Below are 15,323 nucleotides of genomic sequence, written 5' to 3' on the forward strand. Positions count from 1 at the left end.
TTGTAAATGGTATTGATTTGGTGATTTCCTCTTCAATGATCTTTTTGTTGGTGTAGAGGAATCCAAGTGATTTTTGTATGTGTATCTTCTATCTTGATGCTCTGCTGAACTCTTTTATTAGTTTCAGTAGTTTGTTTGAGAATTCTTTAGGGTTTTCTGTATAAAGATCATGTCATCTGCAAATAGAGATACTTTTACTTCTTCCTTGCCAATCTGGATGCCCTTTATTTCTTTATCTAGCCTAATTGCTCTGGCTAGGACCTCCAGCACCATGTTTAATAAGAGTGGTGATAAAGGCCATCCTTGTCTGGTTCCTGATCTCAACGGGAATGCTTTCAGACTCTCTCCATTTATGGGGATATTGGCTGTTGGCTTTGTATAAATGCCCTTTATTATGTTGAGGAATTTTCCTTCTATTCCTATTTTGCTGAGAGTTTTTATCATGAATGGGTGTTGAACTTTGTCAAATGCCTTTTCTGCATCGATTGATAAAATCATTTGGTTCTTGTCTTTTGTTTTATTTATATGATGGATTACATTAATTGTTTTTCTAATGTTGAACCATCCCTGCATACCTGGTATGAATCCCACTTGGGCATGGTGAATTATTTTTTTGATATGTTCTTGAATTCTATTGGCTAGAATTTTGTTGAGGATTTTTGCATCTAAGTTCATGAGGGATATAGGTCTGTAATTTCCTTTTTTTGTGGTGTCTTTACCCGGTTTTGGTATCAGGGATATGGTGGCTTCATAGAATGAGTTTGGGAGTATTCCGTCCTTTTCTATGCTCTGAAATATCTTTAGTAGTGGTGGTGATAATTCTTCTCTGAAAGTTTGGTAGAACTTTGCTGTGAAGCCGCTGGGCCAGGGCTTTTTTTTTCGTTGGGAGTTTTTTGATTACCTTTTCAATCCCTTCTTTTGTTATGGGTCTATTGATTTGTTCTACCTCTGTTTGTGTTAGTTTAGGTAGGTAGTGTGTTTCTAGGAATTTATCCATTTCTTCTAGGTTTTCAAATTTGTTAGTGTACTATTTTTCATAGTAGTCTGATATGATTCTTTTAATTTCAGTTGGGTCTGTTGTAATATTGCCCATCTTATTTCTTATTTGGGTTATTTGCTTCTTCTTCTGTTTTCCTTTAGAAGCCGAGCTCTTAACCACTGAGCTGCCAGGGCTCTGAATATAGAATACTGAATGTGAATTTTCCTTTATCTTTCATTGAAGCTTGCTGGTCCGTTGCTTCAGTTATTCAACTGTATAAGAGAAGGGCAGAGCAGATTTCTTAGTTATCTAGTGCTGCTACAACAGAAATACCATAAGTGTATGGTTTTAACAAAGAGAAATTTAGTTTCTCACAGTAAAATAGGTTAAAGTCCAAATTCAGGGTGTCAGCTGCACGGGAAGGCTTTCTCTGTTAGCCTTCTCATCAATCTTCTCCCAGACTAGGGGCTTCTTTGAGCAGGAACCTCAGGTCCAAAGGACGTGCTCTGCTCCTGGCATTGCTTTTTGGTGGTATGAGGTCCCGTCTCTCTGCTGCTTTCTGCTCTCACTTCTTTCTTTTATATTTCAAGAGAGTACCTCAAGACACAATCCAAACTTGTAGGTTGAGTCCTGCCTGACTAATACAACTACCGCCCATCCTCCCTCATTAACATCATAGAGGCAGAATTTACAACAAGGAAAATCACACAATACCAGGAATCATGGCCCAGCCAAATTGATACACACATTTTTGGGGGGACATAATTCAATCCATGACAGCAGGATTTCAAATGTTCACCTGAGAGAATTCTCTATCCTGCTCTCAGAAACTCATTGAAAATGGACCTCCTCTACATCTTTCTCCCATTCTTTCCTCCCTTCTTCCACTCAACTCTTTTTACTTTCAGGAAAGGAAGCAGAAGTAAGGCATTACAGCTCTTTTCTTTGGGTGTCAGTTCTTGCATCATTATTACTATTTGTATAGTATTTTTTCAGTCTAGAAACCACAGATGAGCTGTCTATAAGGAAACCCCAAAACAATGGTCTGGAAAAGATATTGGGGCTATTGAATCACAGCAATCTCTGTTTTCTATTTATTTATTAAGAAGTACTTTTGAGCATCTAACATGGATAATTAGTTCTTTATTTCTTCTCATATTTTCCCTATTTATTTTCCAATATATTCTTCCCATCAATACGTTTTTCTTTTTTTGTTGTTTTCCAATTTTCCTTTGTTGTTACTGTTAATCATTCTCTCCTTTTTTCTCCTTTTATCTTATATTTCCTTTCATCATAATTCTCTCTTCTTTGTTTCATCTGCCTCTCTTTTTTCCTTACTATTGTTCAAAGACCATTAGACTTTCCCTACTTTTTTTTTCTTATCTCCCTCTAATTTCTTCCTTTTTATAATATTTCTTTACTTTCACAATCTTATAATTTTTCTGCCCCTTCATCATGTAACATTCACATTCATTATTGTACTTGAGTAAATATTAAATGTTTTTAATAGCTTGTTAAGCTATAACTCACATACCATACAATTCACTTATTTAGGTGTACAATTCAATGTGTTTTAGTATATTCACTGTAAGAGTTGTACATCCATCACCACAATACTTTTAAAACATTTTCATACCCCCAGAAGAAACCCCGTACCCCTTAGCCATCATCCTTCCCAATTCCCCAAACCCCAGTCCTAGACAACTACTAATTTATTTTTTCTATATATAGATTTGCCTTTTCGTGGCCTTTTGTGACTGGCTTCTTTCACTAAGTATAATGTTTTCAAGGCTCATCCATGTTGTAGCATGTGTCAGTACTTAATTTCTCTTTATTGCCAAATAATATTCCATTACATGGATATACTACATTTTATTTATCCATTCATCAGTTGATGGACATTTGGGTTGCTTCTACTTTTTGGTTAATATGAATAATGCCGCTGATGTAGGTTGAACTGGTGTCTGTCCTCAACCCCTCCAGAATATGTACTGAGGTCCTGGCCACTGTACCTATGAATGTGATCCTATATGGAAATAGGGTTTTCCTTGTTATGTTAATGAGGTCATACTAGAATAGACAAAAAAAAAAAAAAAACCCAACCTGTTGCTGTTGAGTCAATTCTGACTCTTAGCAGCCCTATAGGGCAGAGGAGAACTGCCCAACAGGGTTTCCAAGGAGCAGCTGGTAGATTCGAACCTTTTTGTAGCAGCCTAGCTCTTAACCACTGTGCCACCAGGGCTCCTACTAGAGTAGGCTGGGTCCTAAACCTAGTCACTTCTGATTTATAAAAAAAGCTGACTTCACTGAGGGGGAAGATGCCATGTAAAGATAGACACACATGGAAAATATATCTATAAGCCCAGAAACACCAAGAATTGCTGGCAGAAGACAAAGAAGGACCTCCCCCTATAGCCATACCCTGAATTCAGACTTCTAGCCTCCTGAACTGTGAGAAAACAAATTTCTGTTCTTTAAAGTCACCCACTTGTGGTATTTTTTCATTATAGCAGTATTAGATACCTAAGACAGCTGCTACAAACATTCTTGAACAAGTTTGTGGACATATGTTTTCATTTCTCTTGGGCATATACCTAGGAGAGGAACTCCTGGATCACACGGTAACTATCTGTTTAATTATTTGAAGAATTGCCAGACTGTTTTCCAAAGCAGCTGCATCATCTTACATTCCCACTGGCAATGTATGAGGATTCCAATTTCTTCACATCCTTGTAAACATTTGTCATTTTAATTACAGCCATTCTAGCGGGTGTGATACAATTATTAATACAACAGTTAATATGGCTGTTATTCAAATTTACCCACCAAATGCTAAGGCCAAAGATGAAGAAATTAAAAATTTTTACCAACTTCTGCAGTCTGAAATTGACCAAACATGAAATCAAGATGCATGGATAATCACTGGTGATTGGAATGTGAAAGTTGAAAACAAAGAAGGAACAATAGTTGGAAAATATGGCCTTGGTGATAGAAACGATGCCAGAGGTTGCATAATAGAATTTTGTAAGACCAGTGACTTCTTTTTTGCCATTACCTTTTTTCAACAACATAAATAGCGATTATACACATGGACCTCACCAGATGGAACACGCAGGAATCACCAGATGGAAAGAAATGATGGAGAAGCTCAATATCATCAGTCTAAACAAGGCCAGGGGCTGACTGTAGAACAGACCATCAATTACTCATATGCAAGTTCAAGTTAAAGCTAAAAAAAAATTAGAACAAACCCATGAGAGCCAAAGTATGACCTTGAATATATCCCACTTGAATTTAGAGACCACCTCAAGAATACATTTGACTCACTGAACACTAAGGACTGAAGACCACACAAGTTGTGACATGACATCAAAACATCATACATGAAGAAAGTAAGAGGTCATTAAAAAGACAGGAAAGAAAGAAAAGACCAAAACGGATGTCAGAAGAGACTGAAACTTGTTCTTGAATGTAGAAGAGCTAAAGCAAAAGGAAGAAATAATGAAATAAAATAGCTGAACAGAAGATTTTAAAGGGCAGCTCAAGAAGACACAGTAAAGTATTATAGTGAAATGTGCAAACACCCAGAGTTAGAAAATCAAAAGGAAAGAACGTGCTCAGCATTTCTCAAGCTGAAAGAACTGACGAGAAAATTCAAGCCTCAAGTTGCAATACTGAAGAATTCTACAGGAAAAATATTAAACAACACAAGAAGCATCAAAAGAAGATGGAAGGAATACACAGAGTCACTGTACAAAAAAGAATTGGTTGACACTCAATCATTTCAGGAAGTAGCATATGATCAAGAACCAGTGGTACTGAAGGAAGAAGTCCAAGCTGCACTGAAGGCTTTGGTGAAAAACAAGGCCGGAGGAATTGACAGAATACCAATTGAGATGTTTCAACAAAGAGATGCAGCGCTTGAAGTGCTCACTCATCTATACCAAGAAATTTGGAAGACAGCTACCTGGCCAATCGACTGGAAGAGATCCATATTTATGACCATTGCAAAGAAAGGTGACCCAACAGAATGAGGAAATTATCTAACAATATCATTAACATGAAACACAAGTAAAATTTTGCTGGAGATCATTCAAAAGTCATTGCAACAGTACATCAACAGGGAACTGCCAGAAATTCAAGCCAGATTCAGAAGGGGATGTAGAATCATTGCTGACATCAGATAGACGTTGGCTGAAAGCAGGGAATACCAGAAAGATGTTTATCTGTGTTTTATTGACTGTGCAAAGGCATTCAACTGTGTGGATCATAACAAATTACAGATAACACTATGGAGAATGGGTATTCCAGAACACTTAACTGTATTCATGCGGAACCTGTACATAGACCAAGAGGCAGTCATTCAAACAGAACAAAGGGCTACTCCATGGTTTAAAATCAGGAAAGGTATAAACCAGGGTTGTATCCTTTCACCCTACTTATCCAGTCTGTATGCTGAGCAAACAATCCAAGAAGCTGGACTATATGAAGAAAAACAAGGCATCAAGATTGGAGCAAGGCTTATTAACAACCTGCGATACGCAGATGACACAACCTTGCTTGCTGAAAATGAAGAGGACTTGAAGTGCTTATTGATGAAGATCAAAGACTACCGCCTTCAGTATGGATTACACTGCAACATAAAGAAAACACAAAGATCCTCACGACTAGACCAATAAGCAACATTATGGTAAATGGAGAAAGGATTGAAGTTGTCAAGGATTTCATTTTGCTTGGATTGACAATCAACCCCCATGGAAGCAGCAGTCAAGAATTCAAAAGATGCATTGCATTGAGCAAATCTGCTGCAAAAGACCTCTTCAAAGTGTTAAAAAGCAAAGATGTCACTTTAAGGACTAAGGTCTGCCTGACCCAAGCCATTGTGTTTTCAATCACCTCATATGCATATGAAAGCTAGACAGTGAATAAGGAAGACTGAAGAAGAATTGAAGCCTTTGAATTATGGTTTTGTGAAGAATATTGAATATACCAGGGACTGTCAGAGGAACAAACATATCCGTCTTTGAAGAAGTACAACTAGAATGCTCCTTAGAAGCAATGATGGCAAGCCTTCATCTCACATACTTTGGACATGTTATCAGGAGGGACTAGTCCTTGGAGAAGGACATCATGCATGGTAAACTAGAGGGTCAGAGAAAGACCCACAATGAGATGGATTGATACAGTGGCTGCAACAATAGGCTCAAGCATAACAACAATGGGGAGGATGGTGCAGGACCGGCAAGTTATTTGTTCTGTTGTACATTGGGTTGATATGAACTGCAACCAACTCAATGGTACCTAACAACAACTACAACACTGGGTGTGAAGTGGTATTTCATTCTGGTTGTGATCTGCTTTTTTCTGATGGCTATTTTTTTATATTACATATCACCACACAAAAAAAAATCCTAAAAATGTTAAGTGTCATAGTATGTCACCGAAAATTTTACACTTTAAGTGTCTCTGCAGAAAGATTAGGGAACACAGACTGAGGAAATTCTTTGTATTACTAATTTCATGTTCTTAGCCTTGTTTCTAAACCCCAGAGTTAAAAGAAAGCACATTTAGGCTAAGGCATGAGAATAAAGTCTGAATAAATAACACCTAAGTCTATTTTTCTTTTTTCTGTTTTTGGATTATCCCTTTTTTTACTTTTTTCACTTATTTCTTCTTGTTTTCTTTATAAACAGTAAATATTCATTTTTTTGGAAGATTATGATGTGGTAGGTATCAATATTTAATGTGAGGGTGGGAAATTCTAGACAGAAAAATATTAAGATGATGCCTGCCCTTTTTCCCCCAAGCATAGGAACAGGTATTTACTCATCAAAGTTCAGTGTATTTGTCCAGTGCAGCACTTCATCCACTTCCCAATCCATCACAGAATCTATTCCACCATCTTCAATAGCTCTTATTAGCCCTTTTGTTGCTGTGTGAATTAAACCTATAGTTTCATAATTTGTTGATTTAGCTTCCAGACGTCCTGTATAGTACCTAAACAGAGGAAAAGAAAGGAAACATAAATCCTTTGGTGATTACAAGAAGATACACTTGATATATGTTGTGGAACTACTTACATATTAAACCAAGTCTGCATCCTATACAACTCAGATGTATCTAAGCCAAGATCTCTATGTGATGGGATCTTTTAGGAAAAAAAAAAAAGTTGATCGAGCACACTAACAATAGAAGGCTCATTTAAAAATCATCTCTTAAGAGTTACGTTTTAAGGACACAAAGAAAAACTAAGTTATTAAATCACTAAATCATAGAATTCTAGAGTTGAAAGAATCTTAGAGACCAATTAACTAGCTCATTCATTTTATAGCTGAGGAAAAAAAAATCCTGGAGGAGTTGAGTAACTTTTACAAGATCACATAGCTTATGACAGGCAGGAAGAGTGAAAAGGGAAAAAAGAGATATATAAAGTGAAGGGAAAATAGGCTTTGTGAGAAGCTGAACATGAGCACCCTCATGCATTTTGCTTGTTCACTACCGTTTGCTAAGTCATTGTTATGTAAGTCCCTGGTGTGTAGCCACTATTGTTCACCACCACTAGAAAACCTCCACCCTCCCACTGTGCCAAGGAGATCTGCTCAGTCCTGCTGCCGCCCAGGATCTGCATCATACGTAAGTCTCCCCATTAAACTCCTTTGCTGCCATCCTGGAATTGCCCACCTCTTTCTTCAGTCTCTTGGTGCCCTCCATTTTTTGAGGTAAGTTTCACATTACAAGTCCATGCTGGGCCAAAAGGTAAAAGGGAGAGAGATACCAGGGCTTCAAACCAGTTCCTTCCAACCTGAACCTCTGCATAAGAATTTCGTGGGCATCTTGTTAAAATGCACATTCTGATTCAGTATATCTGGGATGGAAATGCAAATTTTCAGCAGAGGTTTGAACCAGAAGGAGCCAGTTTGAAGCCCTGAGGATATTAACATTTTCTTTGTGCCAGGTACTTTTCATACTTTATCTTGTTTAATTATTTTAAAGGAGTCCCTAGGTGACACAAAGGATTTAGTGCTGGACTACTAACCAAAAGGTTGGTGGTTCAAACACACCCAGGGGTGCCTTGGAAGACAGGCCTGGATACCTACTTCCAAAAGGTAACAGCCTTGAAAATCCTATGGAGTGCAGTTCTACTCTGCACACATGGAGTCGCCATGAGTCGAAGTCAACTAAACAGCAACTAACAACAACAGCAACAACAACTGAGGTAGTGCATTTAGGAGGAATCATTTGATGTCACGTGTTAGGAGGTCTTTCTTCCCTCTGGCTCATTGGAACATGAAGTATTTCTAACCCTATGTGAGCTCCAGGTATTTTCTGCCTGATCCTTTCCCATGGTCTTTCTCTTGCCTCAGGTTATTTGCTCACATCCATGTGCAGACAAATGCTCAGCTGGAGACTGAAAGGTAACCTGCAGATTTACAGATTTTTTGGAAACCCTGGTGGTATAGTGGTTAAGTGCTACAGCTGCTAACCAAAGGGTTGGCAGTTGGAATCCGCCAGGCGCTCCTTGGAAACTCTATAGGACAGTTCTACTCTGTCCTGTAGGGTAGCTATGAGTCGGAATAGACCCAACGGCACTGGGTTTTCTAGGTTGCTCACTGTCGGGTCCTCTCTCTCTCTCTTTTTCTCCCTCTCTCTGTAGCTCTCTCCTCTCTGCTATTGTTTTGTGAATTTCAGCCACTTGGCTTCCTCAGAATCTTAACTGTCAATTCAGTTCAGGGAGAACTTTTGGCTCTGTTTGGATACCCTTTCTTGCACTGCAGCCTAGAAATTCTCTCAGGCAGCAAAATGGAACAATTCTAGGGCTCGTCTTTTTCTTCCCTTTCTTTCAGAGATTACTGTCCTGAGTTTCCTGTTGTCCAATGTCTAAACATGTTTTAACATATTTGTCTGTTTTTTTTTAATTTGTTTAAAGTAGCGAGGTAAATCTAGCCTTATTACTCCATCAAGGCCAGAAACAGAATTCCTACAACCCTTTGTTTCCATAGCATCTCCTGTGAACTCCACACATGATCGTAATTGCATGATTATGTTTTTAAATTTATCTTTTTCCCTGTGTACACTACTTACAACCATAAGAAGAATCCAGGTTACTCCACAATCTTTACAATCAATATTGGTGCCATAGAGATTAAGTATCTCTGTCACTTAACTGGAAACTCTGGTGGCATAATGGTTAAGAGCGACGGCTGCTAACCAAAAGGTCGGCAGTTTGAATCCACCAGGCGGTCCTTGGAAACTCTATGGGGCAGTTCTACTCTGTCCTATAGGGTCGCTATGAGTCGGAATCGACTCGACAGCAGTAGGTTTGGGTTTTCTGGGGGGGTCTCTTAATCATCCAAAGCTTTGCCTTCCATCTCCATTTTGTCCCATGCCTCCACCATTAATAATTTGAGTGATCATTACGCCACTGCATGGTGTAGATTATCTGTGTTCTACTTACCCAAGTAAGGAGATTATTTATGCTCTTTGAATATATGACCAAACCAATTCCATATTTAAAAGTGTGTTTCCTGGGAGTCTTACTTGGTAGCCATTAGTATATCAGTTAGGGTTCCGATAGGAAACAAATTGCATACTCAAAATAGGCTAATTCAAGTAAAGTTTACAACTAGACTATTAATAAAGGTCTGGGTGTAGGGGACCCACACATTCAGAGAAATCACTGGGATGGGGGAAGTGCAATAACCTAGAGTTAGAATCACGGAGCCGTTACCAGCTCTAGGTCTGAAGTAATTACTGAAGGGAACAGTTACAAGAAACTGGAAGAAGAGCAAGTCATGTAGCCCTTTGACTTCAGAGGGGCAGTATCTTTGATTAAGGGGCAGAGCCAGTCCAAGCTGACATCACAGGAAGGGAACAGAGGAAAAAATACTAAGTTACCTTCTCTCCGCCCCCAACTCCTGCCCATTGGAGCCCAACTGAAGACTGAAGGCACAGAAGCCCCTTGATGTAATATATAAAGGTCAGTCTCTTAGGGCAGAGAAAATGGTGGAGAAGGGTATAGGGTGTGTCTGGAGAAGCAAACTGAAATTACCTGATATAAATCATAATAAATGCTTATTTTCTTTTCTGACATTCCAACAGACTGTAATTTTCTTGAGGTCAAAGACAGTATTTATTTTCCCATTTATATCCCAGAGATTAAAAGAGTGTCTGGCACATAGTAGGCATACATTAAATGTTTGCTTTCTGTGCATTTTTAAAAATATATAATTTTATATTTTCTTTTAAAAAAATGTAATTATTTTAGTAGTGATAGAACATTTTTGTAATTTAAAATACTGTGTACATCTTCAGTAAATCTAAGTATTTCATCAACTTACATTTGCCTCATCCATTCTATTTTTCTAATTTTTCTTTTCTTTTCCAAATCTTTCCTTCTCTTTAGTTTAGAGAAATGGAATTCACTTTCCTTACTGTCTCCCAGCATTACATTTTCAGCAGGCATCCAAAACTATTGAGAAATGAAAAGTTAATATACTAACGTTTGAAATACTCATTGTGAGCTTATCTGGCTATAGACAAGAACTTGTGCATGTTCAGTAAGAATATGACAGGATATAAAGAGAGGGGAAGATAGGTCCATTGAAGGTATTTCTAATTAAGTGATGGGTGAGTACTACATTGAGCCTTCCGAGGCAGATGTCTCCCAGAAAAAAGACACACATGCCACAGAGGTACTGGCAAGGTGCCAGTGTACTGAAGTACTTAATAAGTATTTGTTGAATAAATAAATAAGTAGACATAGTCTAAGAGAATGTCATGTTCTCACATGAATAGACCTGACCTATTCTTTTTTAAAAAAATAATTTTTATTGTGCTTTAAGTGCAAGTTTCCAAATCAAGTCAGTCTCTCACAAAAAACCCATATATACCTTGCTACACACTCCCAATTACTCTCCTCCTAATAAGACAGCCTACTCTCTCCCTCCGCTCTCTCTTTTCGTGTCCTTTTCGCCAGCTTCTAACCCCCTCCACCCTCTCATCTCCCTCCAGGGAGGAGATGCCAACATAGTATCAAGTGTCCACCTGATCCAAGAAGCTCACTCCTCACCAGCATCCCTCTCCAACCCATTGTCCAGTCCAATCCCTTTCTGAAGAGTTGGCTTCAGGAATGGTTCCTGTCCTGGGCCAACAGATGGTCTGGGTGCCATGAGCACCGGGGTCCTTCCAGTCTCGGTCAGACCATTAAGTCTGCTGACCTATTCTTAATGCTGTTGATTCTTGAAGACCCTAATTCTCAGGAAGCACAGGCACTCTCCAGAAACACAGAAGTCCCTCCATCAGGAATCAAGAATTTGTGGTTTCTGTTGTATGACATTGAGGACTTTAATTTCAAATTATGAGAGGAGCTGCTGCAGCTATAACTTTAGTGGAGCTTCCACCTAACACAGGAAGTGCTGGCTATTTAAAATCAGAAGCCTCAGGGTGGGGCATTGTGAAACCATTCTATTCTTCTTTTCTTTTATAGCTTCACTTCCACCACAAATGCTTTTTACCCTCATGAGGCACCAGTACCTTAATCCTTTCATTTTCTCTCAGCCTATGGGACAGTTCTACTCTGTCCTATAGGGTTGCTGTGAGTTGGAATCGACTCAATGGTAACAGGTTTGGTTTGGTTTTTATTGCCACCAGCAGAGTCACCTTATACTTCTTAACTGGTTGCCTATTTTCCCACTTCCAATTCACTGCCCTCCCAGTCTCCCCACACCCCCACTAGATCACTCTTCCTAAATAATTTTTCTTTTATGTCAGCTTTTATTTCAGAACATTCAATTGATCTCAACTGCATATGGCATCAAATTTAAATTCTTTCCCTTGGCACTTTATATTCTGGCTTCAACCACTATTTCTCAATACAAATCCTTTTCCTTACCCAGATCAATCTGTTTAGCTGACTGTATAATACACATTCCTATCTCCACAGCCTGGGTTATATTATTCCCACCCTCCCCCCTTCATCTTTCCAATTCTTATGTATCGCACTTGAGGCCTAATTTAAGTATTTGTTCCTCATTTATTAGTCTCATTCTCTTCTGAACATCCACAAAATTTAGTACATAAACCATTACTTTTGTACTTAACAACCATCTTTTAAGGTGAATAATGTCGTTTACATTTTTAGTTTCCTAAAAGCTCCTTGAGGGTTGTGATAGTAAAAAAATAAAAAATAATAAAATGTATTTACATATATACACTGGTGTTCTGTAAATATTTTTAAATAAATTAAAAATTATGTTCGTTTCCATTGAGCCATCCCCGACTCATGGCAACCCCATCCTGTGACAACCCTCATGATTGGCCATAGCTCTGGCATTGTGATCCCATAAGGTTTTCATTGGCTGATTTTCATAAGTAAGGCCTTTCTTCCTAGTCTGTCTTAGTCTGGAAGCTCTGCTGAAACCTGCTCAGCATCACAGCAACATACAACCCTCCAGGGACAGGCAGATGGTGGCTGTGCACAAGGTGCATTGGCTGAGAATCGAACCTAGGTCTCCCACATGGATGGCAAGAAGTCTACCACTGAACCACGACTATCTAATAATAATGATGATTTTTAAATTTAACAAAATTTAAAAATTCAGTAGTTGCTTTATTTGAATTCTCCTGGATCTCATCTAGACACAGAAAGATCCTCATATTGGAAGATGCTATGTTTCAAGATGATAGAGTCACATCAGGTTTTGCTACAGATCCAGCCAACATCATGGCATACAGACCTGTACCTCCTTATTCAGAGAAATGGTAACCAGAATGCTCTCAGAAAAGAGAAGTGAACACAACAAGGGAACAACTAATTTAAGGGAAAGGTGACCATTACACCCCCTACAATGATGCTATCTGAATGAAGAAACACTCAGGACGGAACAGCATCCGAGACTTGGTGCCAGCATAGGAATGGTCACAGTATGCTACAGTCAATGAGAAAAACTTGTAATACCTTTAAATGACAAAAAGAGTTAGCAAAATATAAATTTTTGTTCTTTTCTCAATTCAACTCCTATACTAGTAAGTTTATTTATACAGCAACTGATAAGCCTAGAAAACAATACAGTCGTAGTTTTGAGGACACATTTTATTATTTTTTTTTACTCTGACATATGAGCATTATGTATAATTAGTTACAAACGTAAATTCATGGTGATGATAGTTTTGAATCTATTGATAAGGGTGAGATGAATGACCAATGTAACGATAATAAGATTGTAAGATATGTCATTAGAGAGGTTAAGTGTGAATGTCTGTTTTATCAAGAAAGTTTGATTAAAGAATAACTCAACATAAAATCATTCTGAGAACTGTAAAATATTGGCAAACAAAATATTCTATAATCTAAAAACATTTAAAAATTTTTAAATATGCCAAGCATTAAAAATTTGGCCAATGAGTCTTAACAGAAGAAAATACTAGTCCAGCAGGCCTTTCTGAATACTGTGTAATAACCATTAGCAAGGATTTCTTAGAGGTATTCTATAGAAAAAATAAACACCAACAATTGATGTTGCATCTTGCTTTATCTCCTCTCAGTGTAGCGCTTTCTGGAAAATGTAGGCCATTTAGAAGGGAATATCTGACTACATGGGTGTGGACATGTGTGTGTATATATAAGTAGGGATAATAATAAGCCTGTGTAAAATCAGTAGTCTCTCTTTGTTACTGCCTTGAGACCTCCATATTAAAAACAGCTGTCAGTATTTTTAAACCTTAAACCAAAAATATCCTCTGAAGTCTTCCTAAAACCAAATAATAGTTTAGCTTAGTAAAAAATGTCTGCCTTGAGCATTATGCTCTTTTAAGAACTATCTATATGGGATCAAACTGACAACAGCAACTTGAAAGATTAGACAGGAACCTTAGGGAGCAGTGAATTTATGTTAATGGGGGAGGAACAACTCAGTAAGGAGGGTGAAAATGGTTACACAACTTGAAGAATATAAACAATGTCACTAAATGGTACATGTAGAAACTGTTGGATTTCTGCATGTACCATTTACAAAAGGTGAGGCTTCCTAGAGGAGCAAACACTTTGGCTGGAGACCTTTGGGGATCAATAAGAAATAAGGCTAGAAAAATAGGCCAGGGCCAGATCATAAAACGTTTATACAGAGGATTTTGAACTTTATCCTGTTAAAGATATTAGTCTAGTGACAGTGAAGACAATGGTGTCATTTCCATATGGAACAACAGCAATAGGGATTATTTGGGGGAGGGGTAGGTAGAGGATAGGGAAAAATAGAAGCATGAAATGAGGGAAAATTAAGCAAGTAATAATGATAGAAGGAGACATTAGCTTTATTTTTTAAGTTAAATTTGAGATACAGTACAAATTGAACCAAAAAAACCAAACCTGTTGCCATCGAGTCGATTCTGACTCATAGTGACCCTACAGGACACAATAGAACTTCCCCATAGGGTTTCCAGGGGTGCCTGGTAGACCTGAGCTGCTGACCTTTTGGTTAGTAGCCGTAGCTCTTAATGACTATGCCACCAGGGTTTCCACAGTACAAATTAGGACATATAAAATTGAAATTAAGGAGACATATATTCATTCTTTCAACCACTATGTATTGAATGCTTATTATGCACCAGGCACTATATTAGGCATTAGAGAGACAATTACCTATTATTAAGAAGCTTTTGGTCTATATATTTGAAAGTCGTCTGAGAGAGATTACCGAAACCATGGAAGGAGTAAGTATGCCAAAAGAGAAAATCTAGAGGATTAAGAGGCAAAAAACTATGAGAAGTACTTACCTTTTTGAGTCACAAGAAAAGGAACCAGAAAAGTAGAGGCTGAAAAGGTAAAAGGAGTTTAGAGAGTCACAAAATTCTGAAGAGGGAAAGTTTGAAAAAAGAAGTGTTGGCAATCTTAAATGCTTTGGAGGTACCAATGAGAATAAGGCTTGGAAAGAATTTGGCACCAAGAGATCACTGGTGACCTTTGAAACAGCAGGTTATACAGAATGGGAAAGTTGAAGTTAATAATAGAGAACTAAGGACTGAGTGGGTGGGAAGAAACTGAATCAAGAGAAATCATGGTACATTAAGGGGAAACTAGGGCAGGAATCAGCTTTGTACGTGTAGGAATGATTGTTGCAGGCAGGGAGGAAAGAGTTAGTACAGAAAAGTGAAATGCAGAAAAGAAGTGAAACAGTTGGGAATGGTGAGATGCAAGAAGACATGGGATCAGGAAATAAGGAGAGTTAGCTAAGCAAAGGAAAAAAGATGGGTAAAAGAATTCTGAAAGCCTTTTTTTTTTTTTTCCAGTGAAGAAGCAAATAAAGACATCTGAAAACAGTAAGGAAGAGGGCTACAGTTTTGAATTCCC

At 38.1% G+C, this 15,323-nt stretch overlaps 1 protein-coding gene across 1 annotated transcript in view; it reads right to left on the minus strand.

Moving 5' to 3' along the window:
- Positions 1-15,323, minus strand: part of C7H11orf65 (chromosome 7 C11orf65 homolog) — a 54,237-nt gene that overhangs the window by 9,562 nt on the left and 29,352 nt on the right. Inside the window, exons 5-6 of the mRNA XM_003415617.3 lie at positions 10,318-10,448; positions 6,806-6,976 (exon numbers count right to left, since the gene is read on the minus strand). Of these exons, the coding sequence (XP_003415665.1) occupies positions 6,806-6,976; positions 10,318-10,448 (302 nt within the window). The remainder of the gene's footprint in view (positions 1-6,805; positions 6,977-10,317; positions 10,449-15,323) is intronic.

This window comes from Loxodonta africana, chromosome 7, assembly GCF_030014295.1.
Source record: "Loxodonta africana isolate mLoxAfr1 chromosome 7, mLoxAfr1.hap2, whole genome shotgun sequence".
Lineage (NCBI taxonomy): Eukaryota > Metazoa > Chordata > Mammalia > Proboscidea > Elephantidae > Loxodonta > Loxodonta africana.